At 46.5% G+C, this 26,609-nt stretch overlaps 1 protein-coding gene across 3 annotated transcripts in view; it reads right to left on the bottom strand.

Moving 5' to 3' along the window:
• lima1a (LIM domain and actin binding 1a) overlaps positions 1-26,609 on the bottom strand; it is a 76,189-nt gene that overhangs the window by 3,106 nt on the left and 46,474 nt on the right. The window contains exons 5-11 of one of the 3 annotated variants that reach the window (XM_055664367.1): positions 21,610-21,754; positions 13,348-13,499; positions 9,324-9,416; positions 5,476-5,589; positions 4,221-4,290; positions 3,542-3,633; positions 850-983 (exon numbers count right to left, since the gene is read on the bottom strand). In XM_055664367.1, coding sequence (XP_055520342.1) covers positions 850-983; positions 3,542-3,633; positions 4,221-4,290; positions 5,476-5,589; positions 9,324-9,416; positions 13,348-13,499; positions 21,610-21,754 — 800 coding nt within the window. The remainder of the gene's footprint in view (positions 1-849; positions 984-3,541; positions 3,634-4,220; positions 4,291-5,475; positions 5,590-9,323; positions 9,417-13,347; positions 13,500-21,609; positions 21,755-26,609) is intronic. The other 2 variants (XM_055664366.1, XM_055664368.1) reach the window with 2 other exon arrangements.

Below are 26,609 nucleotides of genomic sequence, written 5' to 3'. Positions count from 1 at the left end.
GTTTTGGGTGGCACAGAGACGCAGCTGGTCGGGCTACTGCCTCACAGCGCCAGAGACCTTGTTTCAATCCCGTGCTGTCTATGCAGAATTTGCATCTTCTGTGACCTTGTGGGATTCCTCTGGGTGCTCAGTTTCAAAAATGTCTTTAGAGATACAGCATGGAAACAGACCCTTCGGCCCACCGAGTCCACACTGACCAGTGATCACCCCTGATGCTTTGATTCAACGTCTGGATCGCTCATCAGTCTGGAGGGCGGGCAGAGCTGGGAATCGCAACGTGGGTGCGTTTACACCTGGAGCTGGCGGCCAGGGTGCTTCCCGCTCCCTTTAAACTCAGCCAGGTTCACTGGGAAATTATACTACAGTGCAATGTGGCAAAAGCAAAATTAAAAAATGTGTTCGTATATTAACAGGAGTCAGGAAAATCTGCCAGTCCAGCACTGGGTACTCAGGAGTGCCAGCTTACCAGAGTTTTATGGTATTTATTATTGGGAGAGAAAGATGTGTGGTGAGGGATAGTAAGCATGTGGACTCGATCTAGAGCTATCCAGTCTCTTTGGCCTAACACGCCTGTGGCTGTGTCTTCCTGCCATTGCACCTGCAAGCACAAAGCCCAGAGTCCAACTGACAAATCAAAGGCAGGTCTTCAGGGAAATAGCCTCTTGTTTGTGTGGATCGGGAATTTATTGTCTGTATGGAGCATTGGCTTGAGGTGTTGGGAAGCAAAAACCCAAGGAAAAATCATGCAAAGTTTATCGTTACCCATACTTGTCGGAGAGGAGGCCCAGAGGTTCAAGAGAACACATTTTAGACAAAGACTAAGGGTGAAAGCAGAATCAGAGCCCTCACCTGAGTTTCATGTTACAGTGGCTACAACGGAAACAGACGTTGTGAAACACCTGCTGGTTTGCGACCAGGCGCTCCATGGGATAGACTGTCTTTTGGCAGGTGACACACAGCTCCCGAGCTGGGAGTTGGAACTTCTGGAGGCCAAACAGAAAACATGGCACCAGTTGTTAGATGAAAATTGTACAAGAACACCAAGGCACAATCTTGAACTGTGACAAGACAGTAGGAACCACTTCACATGTTCAAAACGTCCTTTTGATCTCAAAGGAATCAGAGGAGAGACTGGCTTGGAGAAAGTCGGCAGCAAGGATGGACAAATTAGGAGGATATCACGTTTGGATTTTGCAAATTCAGTTTAGACTTTGGTTTTGATGCTTTCTCCAAACAGTTTCCCCAATTATTTGTCAAACACAGATTAGCAGGACAGGGGCAGGAAGAGGAGGAGGAGGAGCAAGGTGACATCTTCAAACAGCCTTGCACCAGGAGAACAGGCCATTCAGCCCCTTGTGGCTGCTCTGCCATTCAGTAAGATCATGGTTCACCTTTCACCTCTGCACTGACCCACATCCTAGGATTTCTTTAACATCCAAAAAAATATTCGGTCTCTCTTAAATATACTTAGTGACCAAGCCTCCACTGGCTACTTGGGTTGAGAATTCCAAAGAATCACCAACCTCGGTGAAGAATTCTTCCTCATGTCTATCCTCAACCTTGCTTTGAAAATGTGGGCCTTGGTTTCTGACTCCCCACTCCGTCAAGCCCTGAAAGAATTGTGCGTAGATCAATGAGATCCCCTCCCATTGTACCAAACTCGTGAAGGGTCCAGTCAACTTAATCTCCCCTCATGGAGCAACTGCCCTCTCAGCATTCAACCTGGTATAGATGGTGACGAGGTTTCAAGGTCACATTGGGCTCAAACAAAAGTCTTGCCGAGTCCAAATCTTGCTTTACATTGAAAACTATCAAGTTTACATCAGAAATTATGCAAAGTCCTCAATTTTTTGTGGGGGTGGGCAAAAGGGATTGTATGAAAAAGTTTTTCTACAGATCTTGTGCCCAAAACACCAATCTTTACATGGCAACATTGGCATACTTGGCACCAGCTTGCCCAAATCCATAACTAAGAATGCCCACAATTGTTTGACACCTTATGAATTAAAAATAAATGTCTACATAAATGCAAACCAAGACTGTAATCCTCCTCTCCCTACCCAATAGCAACATAGCCATGCAGCTCAAGCTGAACGCGCTTTGGATAAGTTGTGCAGTTAACTGAAGCAGGACAAGGGCAGCATCTTGCTTAGACATCAATTCAGATCAAACAATTTTTGTTAAAGTTTTAAAAAATGTCAAGTTTCATTACAAAGAGCAAACAGAACCTCATATCGGAGAGAGAGGAATGCAGAGAGAGAAAAGGAATACTTCAGGAACAGGTAGAAGCTGAAAAATAGGCAAAGAAATAGGATTAAGCAGCAATATAATCAACAAGCAATAGGATGTCAAACGGTAATATCAAAAGAGTTTATAATCACAAAATGATTTAGTACTGAAAGAGACTAAACAATTCTTCACGTGTTCCCCACCCCTTGATTGTTTAAAACTCCAAATGAAATCTCTCCATAAGATTTTATTCTAAACATTTCATGTATGAAAAGCTGGAAATATAGTGAATATTTTCAATAGTCACCAGGAGAGCGCAGAATCCCAGGTAGATAATCAAACAGTAGATAATCCATGGCCAAAATTCCCCTTTAAGAAATTAGCCTACTTTGGAGGATTGAACTTGGTCACTGACAGATACCCAATCTCCATTTGGATCTTCTCTAGGGAGCAGTTAATTCTAGTTCCATTCAGATTAGCATGGCAACAGATGTGGTAATAAGCTCATCGATCTTGTAACCATGGCAACCCAGCGCCGGAGAAAGGCTCCACGCAGCAGGTGGCTGACAATTTAGACGCAAGCTGCATTGTGCTGAAACTCTCTGGACAGTGACCGAGCAATGTCCAGGAGATGGGCTATTTGCTCGGCCCAAAACTCCTCTCCTTATCCCAGTGACAAACTTGGAGGCTCAAGGTCTGCCACAGAGATAATGGAGTCACTTGTGCAAACACTGGATGCTCTCCAGGCACCAGGACTATAGAGAGACAGGGGCAGCATTAAACTGATCCAAGGTTTAGGGACTGCTGATTCTGCTTTACAAAGTAAAACACTAAATGGAGCAACTTAGCGGGTCGGGTTCGGGTCGTGACCATTCGTCAGACTCCAGGTCTGAAGGAGGTTGTCTGAAAAAGGGTCCCGACCTGAAACGGCACCTATCCATGTTCTCCAGAGATGCTGCCTGACCCACCGAGTCAGGTTTCATCACACTTCTCTTCCAGATTAGCTGATCTTGGGTACTGCAAATGGATTTAGCTGCACTTGATTCCAGACAAAGTATTCCACAGCAAAAGACTTCCAACGCTAGGAGACATCCATTGTGAAATAAGGTATTTAAGTCCCCCCCCCCCCCATTCACCACCCATTGCTCTCGCTTGTCACCCAGAGACCGGCCACATGTGGTGAGATGTTGGGGCAACACCAGTGTAGTGTGGACAGATACCATCAGCAGGGAGACAAAGATGACTGAAGAGGAAGACGGTTTTGCACTATTTGCTGTAAAGTTGAACAAATGCCACCCAGTGGAGCGCCTACCTTAACAGGTTTGGCTGGAATATTTTGTATTTCCATGGTTGGTCTTTGTTGTTTTATATCGTCAGTTGAAAGCTTTGACATCCCTTCATTTTCTGCATTAAAATTCAGTTTTTTTATTAAAAAGGATTAAAAGAATGAATTAAACCCCACAGTGATTGCTTTGTTAGGAGCCAGCACAAACAGAGGATCAATGCTTACTCTCAGTTTGAAATGCAAACATGGCAAGGCCTCTAGTGGGCCACCTTCTGGCTGGAAATGGTTGTGCAGCAGCAGCTGAGCACAGACCCCCATGGGGGTGGGGATAATGGCGCTCACTTGCCAGTCTGGATGGTGGAGGGCGAGAGGGGCAGATTCTCTGGTGAAATACGTGGACCCTGTGCACAGGCAGACTCCAGAGTTCAACCACACAGCAGAGCGGCTGATACACTGGGATCTCTGATCAGCACGGCTCTGGAACTAAACCGCCAATGGCCAGTTAGTGCCTTGACCAAAGCCGGGCTCCATTTGGTCCACTGACTTTGAATAATTTAGAGCGTGAACATTACATCCCCCACCCTCCACAGGAAGTGTTGGGCAGAACTCCAGAGGCAGTTGGGCTCTGGGTGGCTAGGGGTAGGGGTGGTGTCTGGTACAGGAAAGACTTGTGTGGGTAACAGAGTGTAACGCCAGCATCCCTTACCTTGGGCATCTCCCCATCTTTCAGAAAGCAAACTTTTCCAAGAGGATTGGGTGCTCTCAATCACAGAGCCCTGAGGAAAAGCACAAGGGAAATTGTAAAGTTGCATTTTCTAGTGTACGAAATTCCTGCTGCTCTTTAATCTGCTCAATGCACTTACACTCTAGTGCATAATGGACACCTTGATTCAATCATTAATCACCTGGTCAGCAGTGTAAAAAAGATTGAAGAGCAAGAGATTGGTGCTAAAAATTTCCACGATACTAGTTAAATCATGGTGCTCCGGGATTATTTTACAAACTGAGATTGAATAGGTTCCGTTTTTAAAGTAAGTCGTGGATGAAACTGGAATAACTTGGCATTGCAGAAACCAGAATCACTGGTCAGAGATGTGAAGCTGGATACAAAGTGCTTGAGTAACTCAGCAGGTCAGACAACATCTCTGGAGTACATGGATAGGTGACGTTTTGGGTCGGGACCCTTCTTCAGACCAGATGTAAAGCTGCTGGGCTATGGCGATATGTTCCTCACATGCAGGGAGTTTCAAGGTGCAGTGCCCAACTCCAGAAAAGTTACTTGGAAAAGCGGTTTCATTAAGAGGCCAGCAGGCAACGCAGTCCCTGAATTAATCCTGTGTTGCTTTGAAGTTCTCCAGAAACTGAAGGATTTGAAATATGCCAGCAATGAGTGCAATAATGTGGAAAATCACAAGAGACTATTTGTGCACCAGGAGCTACAAGCAGCAGAGTAATAAATGACCAAACTGCTGATCTTAGAGAGTGTTGATTGGCAGCAGTGTGAAAACTATGAACAATGGAGATTGCAGAGTGTGGGCTGACCAGAAGAGGGCACTCATTCACAATTATTAAGGCAGCCAAGAAAGCGTGTGGATGCATCTACTGAATATTGCAACACGTCCCGATGTTTGCAACGGATACAAGAACAGGGCATCTCGGGACATCTCACACACCAGCAAATACTAAATCACACAACATCAGGAAAAGGGGTGGAGGACACCATCGACCTTCAGAGGTTGAAGGGAATTCTAAAGGTAATGGGAGGCTTTGATCCCGAAACTATGGAAGGGAAGTAAATCTCCTGTCATTCTCCGAATCCAGGCATCGAGCCAAAGTCAAGCTGGTGGATTCTTGAAACAAAGTAGCTACGGTTCAAGTAGAAACAACTCAGCCATGACTCTATGTCAGCCCTGCTGGGATCAATACTGTACAACTATTCCTGCTAAAGAACGCTGACATACCTTCTGCAGCTCCGCATGGGGGGAGGTGCTGGTCAAAGGTTCTGGTGGCACATTCTCTTTCTGTTCATTGCCGTTGCTTGCGTGTATTTCAAGGTCACTGGTGCATATGTCAGACTACAACAGATAAAGGCAGCACAAACATGCAGAGAATCAAAAGAACATCACAATGGTCTTGCAAAACACAGTCTGCCCTCATCTGCAAGCTGGTTAAATTACAGGGTGTTTAAAGAAATTAAAAATGAAAAATAAACCAAGTAATTACTCAGGAGCTCAAACTGCTTGCACAGAGGCAATAAAGGCAGGTGAAGTCCCAACAATACAGTCAGCATGCTGTCAGCATTACGGACCAAAATGGAGGTCCAAGAGGAGACGGGACTGCAACAGATTGGACAGCTGCACCCTGCAACAATGGTGCAATTCAAAACTCAAACCAGGAACATTGAAACCAAGTCTTAAAAAGATGTGGGTAAATGGGATTAATGCAGGTGGGCAAAAAAAGGTCAGCATGGATGCAGTGCTATACAACTATGGCAGACCAAATTGTAATTTTCATCTTACTTCCTGGTCCCTCGACTGCCTTTCATCTGCTTCCCTTCCCCCTCCCCATTCAGTTGTGTTTTTGCTGCAGGGGATGGGCGGACAAGGAAGAAGGTGAAACTATAGGGAAATATTGAGAATAATAGATGTTGTGTTGCTGCACATTTTACTGATGTGGTTATTTGTCGTGTCCTGTTACACAACATCTATTATTCTCAATATCTTCCCTTTAGATTCACAAAGACATAAAAGGGGAGAGGTTGAGCAGGCTGGGTCTTTATACCTTGGAGCACAGGAGGATGAGGGGTGATCTTATTGAGGTGTACAAAATCATGAGAGGAATAGATCAGGTCCCTTGCCTAGAGTAGGGGAATCAAGAACCAGAGGACATAGGTTTAAGGTGAGAGGGGTAATCCAAAGGGTCATTTGTTTATTTCTTTACACAAAGGGTGTTGGGTGTATGGAGCGAGCTGTCAGAGGAGGTAGTTGAGGCAGGTATTATCATAACGTTTAAAAAGGCACTTGGACGGGTACATGAATAGGGTGGGTTCAGAGAGATACGGGCCAAGCGCGGGGCGGGTGGGACTAGTATAGATGGGGCATGTTGGTCGGCATGGGCAAGTTGGGCCGAAGGGCCCGTTTCCACACTGTAGGACTCTACATTTTGTGGCACAACTCCCAACGCTCTTTACAACCAAGGGCATGGTCTGGGGTAAGCATCACTGCAGTTATTCAATAAAGACTTGGGACAGGGTCAACCTTGTGGGCAACCAGGGATTCAACAGACCCTCTGCCCACCTGTTAATGGCACACAAACCAAGCCCTATGTTGATGGTGACAGTCGGGAGCCTGGTTAGACATCGGCAGCTGAGAGCTGAGAGCAGAGGCACCAGCGGACAAACTGTTGAGCGGAAGCTGTCCGTGTGGGGTTGGCGGCACGACCAGCCTCTGCAGTCCGTCTGTCTTTTTCAATTTTATTGTGCTGTTGAGGGTATAGATTGTGGTGGGCTTTTGACTGTGTATGGGTGGGGGAAACCTTTAGATCTCTTCCCTGTACGGGGACCCAACCTATTCCCTGTCGGGTCTCCGTTGCCGTTGGGGCCTAGCACCGTGGAGCGGCCTCCAACCGGAACGACAGCTCAAGTCACGGAGCCGGCGGAGCTGCGGACCTACCATCATGGAGCTGGCCGGCTTCGGAGCGTTGAGAGCTGCGGTGGCGCGCTGCTGCGACACGACTACGGTGGATGGTGACACCGGGAGCTCGCGGGTCCCCGGTGGGAGACCGCTTTGCGGGGCACCGGCAACGGCGACTTCTCCCGCTCGTATTGCGGGGTTGAAAGTGACCTGGAGCGGGGCCTTACATCGCCCGGCGCGGCTTTAAATGGCTGCGGACTTGCTAGCGCCCGCTGGGGGCTCCAACATCGGGACCCGGAGCAGGGCCTTACATCGCCCGGCACGGCTTTAAGTCGCCGTGGGACTTGCTAGCGCCTGCCGGGGGCTTTGACTTTGACTTCGGAGAAGAATGGAGAGCAGGGGAGAGACAAGACTTTGCCTTCCATCACAGTGAGGAGGAGACTCACTGTGATGGATGTTTGTGTAAATTGTGTTGGTGTGTGTCTTGGTTCTTTTCTTGTATGGCTGCAGAAACCACATTTCGTTTGAACTTCATGTGAGGTTCAAATGACAAATAAACGGTATCGTATTGTATTGTATGGCGGGCTGGAGAGCCGGTGCCAGCGTGCATCCCTGTTCTAAGTTCTCACCGCGTGTAAATTTAGATTCAAACCAGTGGCAATCCTCTCTGTGCACCAGCCAATCATCTTCAAAGCCCAATTCTGCTCTCACATACTGACTCTAGTAACAAAGGTACATGGCCAGCAGCAGAGCTGTTGCCAACCTCGCCCGACCCTTCACATTGAAAATCAACATTCACAGGATGAACATTTCAAAATTAAAACGGACACAGATCTCACAATAGATGAATGTACCAGTCTGAAACTTCAGGATAGGATGCAGGAAAATGTCAGGTGAACCTGTTTGTGCTCTGGAGGTTTAACGGTGTCTCTATGCCGGGGACCTGTGGTCAGTCATCCTTATTTCTGATAACCATCAGGGAAGGCAAGGGTCAGTGGAGGTACCGTCGCCTGTAGTGAAACCATATGCAAGTCAATCTGACTGCAATACAGAATGACCTCCTTGCCCTGAGGAAGGCAACGGCAGCTGGCAAGTGCTGCTGTCACAGAATTAAGGAGCAAGAAACAGAGTTAACGTTTCGGAACGGTGACCTTCCCTCAGAACTGGCGAAACCAAAGTGGGAAAACACGCACGTCTTCTGGCTGTTCCTTTTTTTTTTAAATAAATGGAAGGGTCCTGGAACAGAAACATTCGTTGTTTCTCTTGCCATTTAGGCTGCCTGGATGCTGAGTGATTGAGGCATGTTCTATTGGACTTTGTGGCATTTGCAATCAACAGGATAGGCAAGACATAAGAAGAAAGACAATCGACCCACTGAGTTCCTGCAGAAACAAACCAAAAATGTGGGAATAAAAAAAAGTTTTTCTATAGAATGCGGAATTCTCTGCCACAGAGGGCGGTGGAGGCAGGTTCTCTGGATGCTTTCAAGAGAGCTAGATAGGGCTCTTAAAAATAGCAGAGTCAGGGGATATGGGGAGAAGGCAGGAACGGGGGGGGTACTGATTGGGGAAGGTCAGCCATGATCACATTGAATGGCGGTGCAGGCTCGAATGGCCTCCTCCTGCACCTATTGTCTATTATACGCATGTTGTTAAGCTGGCTAGGGTGCAGAGAAGATTTACGAGGATGTTGCTAGGACTCGAGGCCCTGAGCTACAAGGAGAGGTCTAGCAGGCTGGGAGTTACTTTGAGTGCAAGAGGATGAGGGGTGATCTGCACGAGGTGTACAAAATCATGCGAGGAATAGATCGGGTGGATGCACAGTCTCTTGCCCACTGTAGGGGAATGAATGGAGAACCAGGGGACTTGGGTTTTAGGTGAGGGGGGAAAAGATTTAATAGGGGCCAGAGGGGTAACCTTTGCACACAAAGGGTGATGGGTGAATGGAACGAGCTGCCAGAGGAGATTGTTGAGCCAGGTACTATCCCAACATTTAAGAAACATTTATACGGGTACACAGATAGGACAGGTTTGGAGGGATATGGGTGGTACTAGTGTAGATGGGGCATGTTGGTCGGTGTGGGCAAGTTGGACCAAAGGGCCTGTATCCACGCAGCCATGGGTGGCTGTCACCCACATCCACAAGAGAGGTTGCAAGTCAAGCATGGCCCCTTTTACCTGTGACAGCTTCTTCGGACTGGCCACTTCCCTGGTCTCCCACAGTTCCTTGGAGCCGACCACTTCCCCCGGCGCCACATGCTCTTCCAAAGTCTAGGCAATTTCCAAGACAACAGTTAGTGTCAGAAGCAGTCCAGCTCAGTTCAACAATCACTTCTCAAATCGAGAGACTTCAACTGGAACAAATTTAAGAATAAGCCTTCCTTTCTACAGCCTCGTCACAGCCTTGGGGGTTGTCGAGGGTCCACAGCATCTTGTAGCCAAAGATTAACTTGGCAGTCACTGCTCCACACGCAGGAAACACGGCAGCCATTTGCGCACAGCAAGCTCCCACAACCAGCAAATTGAGGAGATTTGTTTTTAAGGAGGATGATAAAGGAATAGATGTTGGCCAGGACACCAGGGAACTCCTCTCACAGTGAGCTCTTTTACATAAACCCAACCATCTAGGGAGCACCTCCAACAATACGGCACTCCTTCACACGCATTGTCTGCTCATGTCTCTGGGGCAAGTCTTGAATCCACAACCTCCATGCAAAGAGTCAGAGAGAACGGTGTCCACCAGATGTCAACTATTACCTCAATAAGACAGACACAAAATGGAGTAACTCAGCGGGACAGGCAACATCTCTGGAGAGAAGCAGTTTCAGTCTGAAGGGTCTCGACCAGAAACGTCACCCATTCCTTCTCGCTGGAGATGCTGCCTGTCCCACTGAGTTACTCCAGCATTTTGTGTCTGTCTTCAGTGCAAACAAGCATCTGTGGTTCCTTCCCACACACTATCACCTCAAGGTCACCTTGATAAAAATGGGCTTAAAAATCATCGTCAAAACACATTGAGGGGCAGAATGGCTTCCCTGCAAACACGCCCTGTTAAAGCGTGATCCATGTTTCGGATGCGAAGTTCAAACAACCACCGGCCGGCTACCCCTCAATGGATGTAAATATAAAACAGCAGTTTATAGTAACAGTGCGGCTTCCTGGGGTCCTGGCCAATCATCTGAATGGTTCTTCCACTCATTTGCTACTTGTGGGGTCATGCCATGCACAACTGGCTGCCATGTGTGGCTACACTACAATCACACTATTATCCAATTTCACTGGTTGCGAAGTGCAGTAAAGATGCGGTAAGCTGCTACGCAAACTCAAATCTGCAGTTTGCAGCAAGTCCCCATATTTTTTTTAAAGGAGATAGTACTATTTTAGAGTAAGAAGGGAAACTCACTAGGCTGGGAAAGGTTTGTTACTGTGCACAACACTACATTTAGGACATTCAACCAGAAACATGACTGAAAGCTGTAATATGAAGTCTGCTCAGCTCAAAAGGTAGAATTATCGAAGGCTGTGACTGAAAGTGACAGAAAGATGGAAGTGAGGGAATCAGCCTGAAATTGAATTAAAAGCAAGAGGGAAATAAAATCGTGCTGTCAACGTGTGGAACTTGGACTGTATTTGTCCAAGCGAGACAAATTCATCCATGTGGAATGCAAGCCGAGTTCAAGTGCTGGGGGAGGGGGAAAGATGATGATAATGGCAGCTTCTCACAGGACCCAGACAAGAGCCTGCTGGATCACTGGGCTCATGAAGGGTTAACAGCCATGTGAAGGGCAGACAGCAGCAGTGTTGCTTCAGGCTTAGTGTCTCAGGGGAGAGAGAGGGAGAGAGACAGAGACAGGGGGAAATTAATTATTCAAACAATCACATTGGCGGCAGCAGACAGTGAAACGTTACACCCTAATGGGATCACATAGCAACCCATCGGCAGCAGAGAGCCAAACTCCCCACTCAGCCACCACCCCCTCCCTCCAAGGAACAGCCCTTTGCACATTGGCCTCAAGCAGCAAAACCGGAGTGGAATAAAGTCGCCCTCCATCCCGGGGTCTGCCTGAGGTGACCTTATTTAATCCAAAGCTGTAACTATTTAAAAGGTCGGGGTGAAGACATTTTTTCAAAGCTATTTTAAATTGCTGTACAACCAATGTAGGCCATCAGGAAGGACTCACCTTGAAGGATCTATGGACTGAGCAAGGTGCTGGAAGGGGCAGCAGAGCAGAAAAGGGCAGGGGCAGGAGTTCAAAGTGGTGCAAGGTACCTTGATCAGCGTCTAGTTAAACAGCAGACGAGAACAGCAAAGGTGTACGCTGGTAAGAATGGTAACCTTCACCAGAAATGAGTCTTCAACCCCAAAACGTTAACCGTTCTCCTCTCCACAGGTGCCGCCTGACCCGCTATGTGTCTCTTGTGTTCGGTCTTTCTCTTTCCTCCCTTCCCACCCACAGTGCTAATGCCAGCTGCCCACAGACCACAAGGGGAAGGAGAAAAAGGCAATTGCTCGTCAGAAATGCAGGGAGCCTGGAAACACTGGCTTAAAAAAAGGGAATCCTTGCACCAGTTGGGCACAGATCAAGTCAGATGCTCCTGGGATTTGGCCCTGCCATGGGTCTGGAATCTCAAGAAAAAGCATGCTTTGCTTTCTTGAATCTAACGGTTTCAGGTTAAATTATTGAATTTAAACTCCCCAGCAGTTGTGGGATTTGAACACGTGTCACGATTTAAATGTGTGTTGTTGGATCATTAATAGCCTTCGGGATATAAATTCAGTAACTTAACCGCTAAGCAAATATACCCCATACCACACAGACCAACGACTGCATGCGGACATTGAAGCCGGGAGGGACACAACCCAGCAGGGACACAAAAGAGGGTCTCAGCAGAACACAAGGCAAACAAATGCTGGCCCAAAAGCAGTGGGTGATGCGGACAGTTTGAGGCAGCTGAGGAAAAGGTTGCTGCTGCAGTACAACAGTACAAGAACAATTTGTGCAACTCCCTCCCCCTTGATAATGATGCACGACTTATCCAGTAACCAGATATCACTGGGCTCAAGTTCACAGTCTGACGCGGCAGGACGGCAGGAAAGATTTGCGCCACTTTGCTTTTCAGGGGAAAGTGCTTGAAGAAACAGAGTTTTTAAATTACAGAGCAGAGACACAGTAACATGCAGCTCAGCCCAATTGGCACAACTCGTACTGCAGAGTTCAAAGGCTCCAGACTCAAGCTGCACGTTTGCTGGCATCTCTGCTAACCACAGGGAGTGATGCATTGGTGGAGGTGCGGTTGGAGATGTGAAAACAAAAGCCCCATTTACCCATTAAAGATCCCATGCCACCTTTTTTTTTTTTTAATTATTATTATTTTTTTTTAAAGCAAATAGTTGCTTGCCTGAGCCAACATTCATCCAACAAGCGAATTAATGGACAATTTATCGCCAGGTTTTGTGGGAACTTGCTGTGCGCAAACTGTACGCTGCGTTTGCCTGCAAAATAGCGAGTGCGCTTTGTTTGGCCGCGGTGTACGGGGACAACCTCTGGAGGTGCAGCCGCCAGCACATGTTTGTGCCACCGTCCCCCAGAGACAAAATGTGCACTGGTCCTTTGATGGCTCATTCACAAGCCTGTAGCAGACAGTAGGACTTGTGTGTGACAGATAAAGCATTGAAGCTCTCAACTTCGCTGGAGAAAACAAAAGTGTGAAGTTTCGGGTCGAGACTCTTCTGAAGTCTGAAGAAGGGTCTCAACCCGAAACGTCACCTTTTCCTTTTCTCCAGAGATGCTGCCTGACCCGCTGAGTTCCTCCAGCATTTTGTGGCTATCTTGGGTGTGAACCAGCATCTGCAGGTCCCTCTTACTCAAAGTTCGTACCTTAAAGGTTACAGGAGAACCGCATAGTGTGCGGGCCAATCATGTTGAAGGTGAAGGGTGGGGGTGAGAGGGAAGGGACAAGTAATGCATGCAAAATAAAAATCTGAATCAGTCTGGTTAGCAGGCTTAGATTTTGATTCAGCTGCAAAAAGTGCAGGTATGATCTTCAGCAAAGGCATAGTGGGCACAATTAGAATTTTTTAGTGCATGTCCCAACTTTACAGCAAGAGCAAGATTATAGTAGAAGTCCTCAACAACATTACTTCATGGTGCATTACAATCAAGTGCGCCGCAGATGGAAGCGTATTCAAAAAGGTGTTTACTGTAGGAGATTGGAGGTTGGTCTCCTTCTGTGATGCAGCAGCCTGGTACAATGCCATTCTGTCTTTCACTGATGTCTGCTCCTGCATGTCTGCCAACTCCGTACCAACCTTAGATTCAGTTTTATCAGGGCTCGTTCCCGGCGAGGTATGGTCTGCATGAAGTGCAAACAGAGCCAAATGCAACGTTAATGAACACAGTCGCCAGATCAAAGAAAGCAGCACTATACAATACAAACACAATTAGACTGCCATCAATATTATGCATTTCCTCACCCCACCATGTTACCCCTACACCATTGATTGATAGAATTGATAGAATTTATTGCCACACAACCAGGGTCGGTGGAATTTTGGTTATCAACCAGGATAAAGGGGGAACGGGCCTACGCATCTGCAAATGATTACAGATCATATTTGACTTTATAATTGTCTGACTGTTTAACTTTATCATTGACTTTATAATTAGGATACACTTTTTTTTTTGCATGGCCTGTTACATTTTCATTTTTGCTTTCAGTTGGCCAGATTTTTTTAAATTACTACAGCAAGAAAGGCACGGAACCGGCATTAGCAGCCAAATCTCCACGCTACCATCAATATACATACTCTCATGAACCAGACCCATTATATACCAATGCTGAAAGAGCACAATACCGAGTCAAGGCGTTTAAAATCTAGAGAGTAGTCATTTGGGAAGAGCTAAAAAAATAATCAAATGCTCTCAAAATTATTCTCACTGCGAGAAGGTTGAAAGAAGCATTCGGGGTTTACCTGCCATCAAGGCAACATTACCAAGCCAAGCCCCCCCCCCCAACTCACAGGATAACCACGTGCTGGCGAACGAGACTAGCAGAGCAAAGGCAAGACACGGTTCTGAAGTATCTCCGTGGGTCAGGCAGCATCATGGCGATGTTGCTCATCTCAATCAATTGCAGAAATGGCAAAATGCCCCAAATACTGACCTGTCACTAATGCAATGGCAGAGATACTGTCACCGATTCGCAAACCTCCAGGAACAACACAGGAGAGAACAGATTGACTGTGGCGTACAGAGTGAACAGCTCAATCTACTGCTCGCTTGCTGACAGCCTGCCCCTATTCGGTTTCTGAATTCTATTCAGTTGCTGTAGAAGCAGTTTCCGTGTGACTCTGAATTGGTTCTTTTTAAAAGATGACAGTAGGACAGGGGCTGATGGGCTCCAGCATTCTTCCCTCCATCCAAGTCGGTGGCACAGCAGTAGTGTTGCTATCTTACAGCGCCAGACCCAGGTTCGATCCCGACTACGGGTGCTCTCTCTATGGAGTTTGTACGTTCTCCCTGTGACCTGCGTGAGTTTTCTCCGGGTGCTCTGGTTTCCTCCCACACTCCAAAGATGTGCAGGTTTGGAGGTTAATTGGCTTAGGTATAGGTTGCAAATTGCCCCTAGTATGTGTAGGATAGTGCTAGCCTGTGGAGATCACTGCTCGGCACGGACTTGGTGGGCGAAAGGGCCCGTTTCTCTAAACTAAAGCTTTTGCAGTTCACCTACAGCAGTCACAGCTGTGAACCCACTCATTCTGCCAGCTCATCTTAGAACAATCTTACTGCTGCCGCCCAGTTAGAGCTCAGATATGATGCAAACATTGAATGGGGCCTGTGCCACGGTAGTACAAAAGGAACTCCCAAAAACATTCATACTTTAAAAAAACCCACAAAAATGATTATAAGAAGAAAACTTACAAATTGCTTTGTCACAAAAGCCAAAAGATACCCAGCATCTGCTGTATAATGTGGCTCCTCCTCAACATGCTCTCTAATTACATTCAGATTTAATAACAGATTAGGCCTGAATACTAATGTGGACTAATTGTAAGAATGAGTCAATGGAACACGGCTTCTCCTCCTCCCTGACAGATTCTGCCAACTGCTCATCAGCTGCTCGGCATCAGATGATACAAGGCGCCTTGCCCTTGAAATGCTGCAGCACGCAGGTGAAAGTTCTCCTGCCGGAGGGGAGGCAGCTTGCTTCAGGCCCCTTTTCCCGCCCTGCACAACAGGAGAGCCCCTCCCTCATCTCTGCTGCTGCTCGCCCGGTTCAATCCCCAACAAGCACTCAAGAGTTTTTAAAGGAGGAAATTAAAAAAAAGTCAGTCCCACGTGGAAACTCACAATGCGATAACTGGTGTTTTAATGGTCTGTTTTAAATGCCACAGTTGAAAGCTTTGTTGAATTAAAACTGGTCTGTCAGAACACACAGCCAACTAGCTCCGAGACCGCATGATCCAGTTGAAAAGAAAGACAATATGTTAAAAAAAACACAAAAAATTGCCATAACACAAAGTCCAAAAGAAAGTGCTGGCTAGCAGCAGATGGGAGTCTTGATTTACCCAAAGTCATGCAATGTTTGTCGAAATGTTGAAGCGGCAAATTAAGAAACCCGAGCACTGCTGGTTTAAAGGAGAAATAAACCCCAGGGAGTCGAGGGTTGTGATGTGGTGTGGGGAAGGGCAGGAAAATCAAGGGAAACAGGACGGTGGGGATTTCACTTCAGTCACAAAGTAGCCATCCATATCCTGGAACAAGACAGAATGCCAAACTCCAAGCGGCAGACCCATTTGCCTGCCATTCCTCCTCTACACCCATACTACCCCTCCACCCCCACACCCTGAACATTAGGGGAAGACAGGCAACAAAGGCACAACCCAAAGACTTCAGAGATCTTTCTGAACAAATGATCCATGGTTGAATTAATATTATTCATTCATTCAGAATTATTGTGGCACAGTGGTATAGTTGCGGCTTTCCAGCAACAGTGCCCTGCGTTCCATCCTGACTACGGGTGCTGCCTGTACGGAGTTTGCACGTTTTCCCTGTGACCTGCGTGGGTTTTCTCTGGGCACTGCCGTTCCCTCCCACACACCAAAGATGGGCAGGTTTGTAGGTTAATTGACTTCTGCAAATTGTCCCAAGTATGTTGGATAGAACTAGTGTATGGGTGATCATTGGTCGGCGTGGACATGTGGGCCAAAAGGCCAGTTTCCATGCTGTAACTCTAAACCAAGGGCTCCCAACCTGGGGGAAATTCACCACCAGGGGATACATTTTGCCAACCCAGGGGGTAAATTTGTTGATTCTGGATTTGTACATATTTGGAAACTGGCAGTGGGGGCAAGAGGGCAGTTGAGGGAGTGGTGCACTCTTTCAGACATTAAGTCGAGTTAAGTAACATAAGTGTGAGCTTTTCAATACAGCGAGTGATTGTGGGCCAGGGATTCGTCCAGAGTCAGAGAGGATGTTACATTCCCCCACCTCTCCTCCCCAAGATAGTTTTGACCGACATCTTTAAAATAATTTCATCTGTCCACCAAGTGCTCCTCTTCGAAGGTAGACACAAAATGCTGGAGTAACTCAGTGGGTCAGGCAGCATCTCTGGAGAGAAGGAATGGGTGATGTTGAAGCATTATTTGCGCATTTCAGTGATGAGAGTCTCCATGTGGATTGGTTTTAAATGACAAGAGAAGAGAGTGCAGGAATCACTCTAAGAATGAGGCACAGACCAGCAGAGCACAGGTCCAACTCCAAAATAACAGGTAGCAAAACAAAAAGCTCTACACATTGAAGAGAATCATCATCTGGACAAAGATCACGAGGCAAACGTGGTCCTCATTTTTAAAGAAGGGAAACAAGGCTAATTCTAGACGCGATTAGTCAACGATAGTCTTTTAATTTTAGGCTGAAAGGGAGAAAACAGCATACATTTTACATGTATAAGAAGGAACTGCAGATGCTGGAACAATCGAAGGTAGACAAAAATGCTGGAGAAACTCAGCAGGTGAGGTAGCATCTATGGAGCGAAGGAATAGGTGACGTTTCGGGTTTTTACGTGTAGATCATGTTGAGTGATACTTTATTATCACATGTGACAAGTCACAGTTGCATGCCATACACAAAGTATGCAACGTGTCGCCATGTATACGTCACCAAAAAAGGTGCAAAGTAGTCTCCAATGGTCCCTCTTTGATCTCTGCGCCCCCCCACCACCACACGCAGAAATGCACCGAATGCATTTGACCTTTGGCTCGCATACAGGAAATGGCCTCACTTGGAAAATTGCTAAATCATGAAATGTGAAAGGCTAACAAATACTGGCTGTATGGGGGGGTGGGGGGGGGGGGGGGGGGGGGGGGGGGGGGGGGGGGGGGGGGGGGGGGGGGGGGGAGGGGGGGGGGGGGGGGGGGGGGGGGGGGGGGGGGGGGGGGGGGGGGGGGAAGGGGGGGGGGGGGGGGGGGGGGGGGGGGGGGGGGGGGGGGGGGGGAGGGGGGAGGGAAATGACACAGATGAGGCAACAGGAAATGACACAGATGGGGCAGCTGGAATGTGTGAAAGCTGTCAGCACAACTTGAGGAGCAGATCCCAGGACATGAACACATTCAAGTCCTGGAACCTCCGTGCGGACTTCCTGGGATACAACAAGAAAAACACAATCTGTCTGGGAGAGGGGTACTGAGTGCCACTGATTTGATAAATGGGATTGGGCACCCACACTGCAGATATTGGTTATGTTTTAACAAGGGATGGGGGGGGGGGGGGGGGGGGGGGGGGGGGGGGGGGGGAAGTTAAATGTTGACTTTTAAGGTCGTCAAAAAGGGATAGATAGCTACGGGCAGGGCTCATGGATGCAACAACTTGACAGCTTGCACATGATAAAGAGAAAGCATTTTATTTTTTCAAAGAGCTATGGGGATCAATACTTGGGACGAGCAGAATAGGGCAGCACGGTGGCACTGCAGAGTTGCCTGCCTTACAGTGCCAGCGACCTGGGTTCGATCCTGACCTTGGGTGCTGTCTGTACAGAGTTTGTATGTTCTCTTCGTGATCTGCATGGGTTTTCTCCGGGAAGCTCCGGTTTCCTCCCACACCCCAAAGACGTACAGGTTTGTAGGTTAATTTGCTTGGTATAAATGTAAATTGTCCCTAGCGTATGTAGGATAGTGTTAGTGTGCGGGGATCACTGGTTGGCACGGACTCGGTAGATCGGAGGGCCCGTTTCCGCTCTGTATCTCCAAACTAAATATTGAAGGACAGGGCTATGCACCAGTCTTGGGGGAGGGGGCAAGTTGTAGAAAGCTGGAGCCTTCATGACGTAGTGACAGTGGCTTAGATTCACGTCGAGTTGCACAGTATGCGCCAAGCAGGCACGTGCCGTGAGTAATTACTCAGGGTAGGCAATCAGTCGGCTTTTAAAAAACCTTAAACAGTGCATGCGCAGATTGTTCTACTCTCCGTAAGCGGTCAGTCGACTTTTATAAAGTCTTCAAAAGCCATATCCCTTAATAAAGTACCATATTTCCCGGCAATGAAGACGCACCCCCATTTTGAGTCGCTGAATTTTGAAAGGCTGGCGGGACATAGAATTTCTCATGCTCAATAAAATCAAAAATCTAAATAAAGAAAGTAACAATTCAATTTTCTTGCAGTATTTTTGGGTAAAAAATAGCGTCTTCAGTGCCGGGAAGAAGAAGTGGAACACAAGTTTGCCTGAGGTCAGCAATCATCTTTTCTGTCGGGTTACATAGACACCCTCTTACTTCAAGCAAAACACCATATCACAATAGCGCGTACATACACATGGCCGCTCACGGAATGGAAGTGGGGAGTCCCTGGCAGAGAGTGTGAGCGCGAGTGTGAGTGTGCAGCTGGATGGACAGATGTTCCATCTATTTTGGGACTCTACCAAACAAAGGGCAAGTAGGAGACATGGTGATATATAGGGAGCCCAGAGGGAAAGTGGCAAGGATGAAGAGGTCCACAGCTTGTGGGCAGAAACACTTGGGAGAACAAGTTGCTTTCACAAGGACTGCTTGCTCACTGCTCCAGTGACACGAGTCAGTGTGCCTTACTCTGGACTGCTGCTTTACTCCTCCCTCTGTGTCACTTATTTAATAACCATCTCCAGTTAGACCCTCCATCTTCCAGGGCTGAAAAGATCCATGGTTTAGTTTTATCCTTTTGTTAGGTAATGACCAGATCTCCTCTATATTCTGACCATTACCCCCTTTATCACTCCTCCTCTGCTACCCACCCAGATGCGCAAGATATTACACTAATGCATGCATTAACACACTTGGGAAAATGATAGGGAGAGGTGGAATGTACAAATCCACATCCCCATTGAACAGGAATTCTGCAAAACATCTTGAAAGCAGCTCTTCAAATGAACGTCTAAATAGTTGAAAGAAAGCTGCATTCTGGAGAGTTGCAGTTGATGAGGTGAACGATGAGATTGAGACACGCTGTTAATGCATTCCGTTTTTGCAAGAGGAAGACGGGTGGAAAACTTGAATATATTTGAAAAGCAAACATCACAAACAACAGTGAGCCAGTGGTGCACTGCAGGAGGTGAGGAGGGAGTAGCGCTGATTCAGTTACACATGACCATGGCCACCATCGTTGTTCCTGGACTCGTTCAGAAAGCACCACTTGAAAAGAAGTAGTACTGGCACTGTAATGGATGAACCCACTGAAACTTACAGCAAGGCTGTCACACACAAGTAGCAAGCCACTTCAACAATGGTGGCGCAGCGTTAGAGTTGCTGCCTTATAGGGCCAGAGATCCGGGTTCAATCGTGACTACGAGTGCTGAGTGCACGGAGTTTGTACGTTCTCCCCGTGACTGGGGAGTCTCCAGTATCTCTCGTTTCTTCCCCACACTTCAAAGATATCCAGGTTTGTAGGCCGATTGGCTCTGGTAAAATTGTAAATAGTCCTCAGGGTCTGTCGGATAGTGCGGGGATCGCTGGTCAGTGCAAACTCAGTGGACTATCTGCGCTGTATCTCCAAACTAAACAGTATAACATACAGGTACATTCATTTAAAATATTATTCAGTGATTACTTCTCACTGTGTAAAGCTCAGTATCTGACCAATCTCTGTTTAACATGTTTGGTGGGCGGACCAGGATATTTTTCTCCCAAAACAGTTCATATCTAGCAATACGATCAACGCACCAGACAACAGTTGGACGCAGTCTTGCGATTAGCAAGCGATTGATAAGATTTGATGGGGCACCCTGGGCTTTTTTGCACTAGTATTAGGGTTATTAAGTTATTGAATTTAGTTGTTTCTTATACGTTCTCAACGGGTAACCATTGCACTCTGCGCCAAGTTAAGAGTCAGCAGCTAGTCAGGAAGTGACTATTCGCCTCCAAAGAGCATCCCTTTGTTAGCTGGTTTCACTAAATGGTGTGACTCAATATTCCTCCAGCAGTTTTTTTTTTTTTGCTCAAGACCTGCAGCATCTGCAGTCGGTTGTGATTTAATACTATGTTCCACTGCGATCTAACTAACTGAAGCACACGCAGCATTGAAATGCTAATACGACAATTAGCAAGAATATTGAACAATACAGGAACACGTAGCTCAGAGGACACTGGGGTTTATTTTTACAAATGCCCATTTTCACACAGCAAGTCACTTTTGGCAACGATGCCAGTTTTTAAGAAGGCAGACTTTGCACTGACCACTTGAAAAGAAATCAGTGGTTAACTGGCAATGTAAACGTGATGGTGTGCCTGCCACCAAAGCAGCAGGCACTGTGAAACAAAAAGATAAAGAGCTGGTTTCAGTCCAATAGTAGTACAAAACTTGAAACAGCTGGTCACAGGGCTAAGAGGCTGAAGTGCTTCAGGCTGCTGTGGAAACAATTCTGCCATGGAATCAGGCCACTTTCTATAGCATCCATTATCATAGAATCACTTCATGATTCAAGAGTTTATTGTCATGTGTCCCTGATAGGACAATGAAATTCTTGCTTTGCTTCAGCACAACAGAACATAGTAGGCATGACTACAGAACAGATCAGTGTGTCCATCACACACACACGAATAAACTGATAAAGTGCAAATAAACAGATAATGGGCTATTAATGTTCAGAGTTTTGTCCGAGCCCGATGGCTGTGGGGATGTAGTTTATCCTGAAGCCCGGTCGGTCTCTGCATTATAAGTGCAACATGAAACAACAGCTTGCAGAATGTAAACAGATTGGTACGTTACAAAATGCACACTTGCTAAACTTTACACAGTCAAGGCCAAGGACACACTTTACTGCTTTCATTCACAATTTAAAAAGCTTTATAATGCTAAATACCTCCTCCAGTAGCAAGGTACTTCTCCGAACTGAATATAACTGCCTCTTCTGCAAACACGACAATGATTTAGTGAACACAACAAAGGCAGAGACGCAATCTCTTCTTCCCAGCCGAAATGTATAAACAAATTCTTACCCGAATCATCAGATTTAAAGCCACTTGTGCTCCCGGCCCTGGCTTTGTTCTCCACCACGCCTTCAATCAGACAGCTGCCTTCTGCAGTCTTGTCTGACCACTTCTTGGAAACGTCAGACTTGTGGTGCCGATCTCGGGCAGCCTGCTTGAGAACAAAAACACTCAGCACATACGATCCAGAAACATTTATCTGGGAGGAAGCACTTCAGGACGATTCTCATTCACTCTTCAATATCTCATTAATTGAAGCACACGAGTGCATGATTTGGCTATCAATTGCAGCTGAAAGCAATCAACTTGCTCTTCACGTTATCTTTTGTTGAACGAAGCACAAATCACTTATTTAATCAAATCATCTTTGTCTGCCATCTGAAACAGTCACGATTAGCCTGACTGACTGAGTAGAAGTAGCAGATGCAATTAGCACCTAGCGTAAGGAAAGTCAAACAATGAAGCAAAGGCTCTGGAGACCCATCTGCCCAGGTTCAGACCCATATGATTGCATCACACGAGTCTTAATAAACTTACATGCTGCTAATGAGAGCACTGCACTGCCATCTGGATTAACAAGAGTTCAAAAGCCTTGCAGCGTTCACACACAAGACTGACCCCATCTGCAGTCATCACAGGCCCCTTTAATCCCATTTCCAGATGGTGAAAAAAATCGTCAGGTACCTACAATCATTTGCAACTCCATATGCTGTTGGCAATTGAATTACCTAGATTTTGCCCAAGGCATTAATTTGTTTAAAATACATTCTTCCTGGTCCATGTTTGAACAACGAACTAAACTCTGAAAAGATCAGTGTGATACCTATCTGCATTATTATTCCTTTACAAGTAACATCTTTAGCACAAACAGTAGTCAGGCTTGCTGCAGCAGCTCAGATTCAAAAAACCCTTCTGCACAAAGAGGTACATTTGATCTGCATAGCTAAAAGAAATGTCCTTCCTTCCCTCATCAACTTTCTCCAGAGCCTTGTGGCAAAATGGCAGCAAGGAGAATCACAGGAGACAGAGTAGGGCACGGAGACAGACCTTTCGGCCCAACTCAGCCATGATGAGATGTGGGTCTGTGTCCCCATGCCCGCTCGCTCTGTGGCTGAACTATCCAATTAATCGCACCGATGAAAGGTTTTTTGTTTTCCCTTTCAGAGGGTGGCGTCTTTCTCAAAGGGCAGTGGAAGAATAGTCTTTGGATATGTTGAAACCAGCACCAGACAGAATCTTGATGAGGATTTCTGATGGATAGGAACGCGGAGTGGAGAAAGACGATGATGAAGATGGTTACGGGTGGCAGTGGCGAGCGGATCAGTTGCTGCTTTGCAACCCCAGAGACCCTGGTTTGACCCTGACAAGGGGTGCTGCCTCTGGTGCTCTAAGGCAGCAACTCTACTGCTGCGCCATCATGGATTCTGTTATATAGGAAATGCTGCATTCAATTTCAACAAATAGCAATGTGATAGGCAGGTTTAAAAATGTTTTTAATTGAATGCGGTAGAAATATTAGTCTGGACACTGGGTGAATAGTTTGGGTTTCAGTTTCTGTATGTGTGACAGTGCAACACCTCTCCAGCAAACCCACTGGAGCTTCGCCCGAGTCGAGTTGAACTTGATACCACATCCTTATGACTTGGGAGGGCAGTGTGCTCTTCACTGAAGCATGGCTGAAAGTCATCACGCTCCTGATTTTAAAAAAAGTCAAAGAGTTTCTGAAATTAATGTGCTACTAATGGAAAATGATCCTTCTTTAACATTAACTCACTTTCTTTCCAGACAGAAAGTGTTGGAGCAACTCAGCAGATCAGGAGAAGCCAGAGTTTTTCCCGCACTGTTTTCTATTTGTAAACCAGCACCTGCAGTTCCTGGTGTCTACGTTTGTCTTTCCACGGATGCTGGTCATTGTGCCGACCACCCTTGGCAGAGGCGGCCAGTGATGGGTGTGGTAGCGACAGGGAAAGTCAGCAGTGTGGTGCGGAATGTGCAACAGGGTGCTGCACCTCACAGGGCACTCTGCACTGGCAGATGACGCCAGAACTCTGTAGACCACAGAGAGTGACTCTGCTGCCACGAGATGGTTTCACACGGCCACGGAAGCCGTTTTGCCATTGAACTCCCTACCCCGAACAATTTGCACCTCTTTGAAGAGAGGCCGATTCAGAGTTCAAATCCAGATTTACAGATAATTCCTTACACTTTGTTCAACCTCTTTTGACAAAGCTGCTTAACGTCAGTTAAAGATCAGCCACATTTTATTAATTGAAGATGACAATTTCCAAAAAAAGTGCATCAGATCTTTGGTTGCAAATTGTAGAAATGCCCAAACAAAATAAAATGGTAAGCTATTCTCCCCGTCCTCTGTATCTGCCTCTTGGAAGAGGCAGATTCAGTTCCTTGTTCTGTGGCCCCCACAGACACAGAGTAGCCTCACTTTGAGGGGCAGAGAGGTGGGATTGAGACAACACATAGACCAAACAATCAAACAGCCAAGTTCAGTCATAAGCTCCTGTTCAGAGTATGTGCACGGGCAGGATTAGGATTGGTTCTGATGTGCTCAAGTAAATCACAGCCAAGGAAAGATTTGATGCCCGACAGGCTTGGGTGGGGCACAACCTAGAAAATAAAAAAAAAGTGAAGAAGCTGAGAAATGCAATGGGAAGTGATGAAAAAGTGCAAAAGGAAACGGAAGAAAAATAATTAAAAGGAGGATAACCACAAAATGCCTCCATCACCCATATACAATATTAGCGCAGACAGTAGGAAATGTGCACCAAGTGTGTAATCTGCAGAGGGCAAATGTTTTGGATTACAGCTACATTTCAACATTTGCGTACTGGCACCATTGAGCGCTTCAGTAAATTTTTTAGACATGTTTCAGCAAGAAAAAGTCAGACAACATGAACTAAAAGAAACAGATTCACAAGGCACCGAGGCAGCAAGGCGAGGGCATGAACCCCCCCATCGATGAACTCCATTGCACTGGCATTCTGTGCAATGTCTGCAGCTCATCAACAGTCGGGTGAAAAACTCCAACGCAGAGCGATACTTGCATTTTGTCACAATCTTACTTCTTTTACGAAGCTTACTGCCATCCACGGCCCACCATGTTCGAGCCAACCAGCGACAACGCCGTATTCTAGCACTATCCTACACACCAGGGACAACTTACAATTTTACCAAAGCCAATTAACCTGCAAACCTGTATGTTGTTGGAGTATGTGAGGAAACCGGAGCGCCCAGAGAAAATCCAGTCACAGGGAGAATGTACAAACTTGGTAGAGACAGCACCTGTAGTCGGGAACGAACCCGGGTCTCTGGCGCTGCAAGGCAGCAATTTACCCACTGTGCTGCCCATGGTTGTGCCCTGCAGAGATTACTTAATACAACAATACTGGAACAATGTGGTACATGCTTACCAGGTGAGTGGGGGAGTCACTTTGATTAATCAGTACAACAGCATGGTTGGTTTGAAGCTGCTAAAAATGGGATTCGATGGGTCAAAGACTTTAGATAAAATTACAGAGACACTAATCGCTGCACAGGCAAGTGTTACATTTTAAGATTCAAAATACAGAGATGAAGGTTTTGCCAAATCAACAGACCCAATTTAAGGGGGACATGAACCACCAGATAGCACATATCCAGCAGCCCTTTGCGATCTGCTAGCTACAAATTGAAAAGCCATGGTGCAACACAGCATCAGTTTATCAAGTAGTAAATGTCAAAAGCCCAAAAGGCAAACGCCTCCTTGCTGGGTCGTTTGCTCCAACCCAATTTGTTAAAAGGCAAAAACAAAGTTATAAAAAGACAGGAAAGTAGAACAAAATAACTTTGCAAAACTAAATCATGTGTTCCAGATAAGTGGACCAAAAAGAGCCCAGTGTTTCATTGTATGACCGCATAGATCATGAGAATCAGTTGGCGATTTATCATGTACAAAGCTCTGCTCTCAACATCCTGTCATCTGCACAAGCACCAGTCAGAGGTATGCAGGCTTTCTCTTTCCTTGGCCTGTGGGAGCTCTTACCCTGGTCTTCAAACATATATTATTTCTGTATGCAGTATCGGGAAGGATCCATACAGTTTGTCTACAGGCCGACACACACACACCAGCCCATGGTTGTGAGCAGAAGGATTAATACTCAAACAGCAATTACTTTGGCTTAAAATAGCATTTTTTTGAAAAGCTTCACACTAAATTCTTCCACGTCACCTTTTATAGCTTTTAAATGGGCACATGGTTGTACAGGGAATGGAGGGATCTGGATCATGTGCTGGCAGAGGAAGTTAATTTAACTTGGCATCATGTTCAGCACAGATATCGTGGTCGAAGGGACCTGTTCTTGGTCTGTACTGTTCCATGTTCTATGTACCCACACAGCTTGGTGATGTCGTTTGGTAATCCACTGGCAATCTTGAACATCTCGAAGCGTATACTCTGTTGTACGTAGAATAGTGTAATGCAAGAACAGGCCCTTTGGCTCACAATGTCTGTGCTGAACATGGTGCCCAGACCAACTCAGATTTAGTTTGGGCATCATGGTCAGGCCACATTTGGAGTATTGTGAGCAATTGTGGGCACCATATCTGAGGAAGGATGTATTGGCTCTGAAGAGGGTCCAGAGGAGGTTCACAAGAATGTTCCCAGGAATGAGTAGGTTAACAGATGATAAACGTTTGACAGCACTGGGCCTATATTCACTGGAGTTTAGAAGAATGAGGGGGGGGAGGGGGGGGGACTTCATTGAAACGTACAGAATGATGGAAGGCTTGGATAGAGTAGATGTGGAGATGTTTCCACTAGTGGGAGAGTCTAGGACTAGAGGTCAGAGCCTCAGAATTAAAGGACATTCTTTTAGAAAGGAGACGAGGAGGAATTTTAGTCAGAGGGTGGTGAATCTGTGGAATTCGTTGCCACAGAAGGCTGTCGAGGGCAAGACAATGGATATTTAAGGCAGAGATACAGATTCTTGATTAGTACAGGTGTCAGGGGTTATGGG

This window comes from Leucoraja erinacea, chromosome 40, assembly GCF_028641065.1.
Source record: "Leucoraja erinacea ecotype New England chromosome 40, Leri_hhj_1, whole genome shotgun sequence".
In the NCBI taxonomy this organism is placed as follows: domain Eukaryota; kingdom Metazoa; phylum Chordata; class Chondrichthyes; order Rajiformes; family Rajidae; genus Leucoraja; species Leucoraja erinaceus.
The sequence above is the reverse complement of the archived record's forward strand: the minus strand, read 5'-3'. Positions and strand labels throughout refer to the sequence as shown.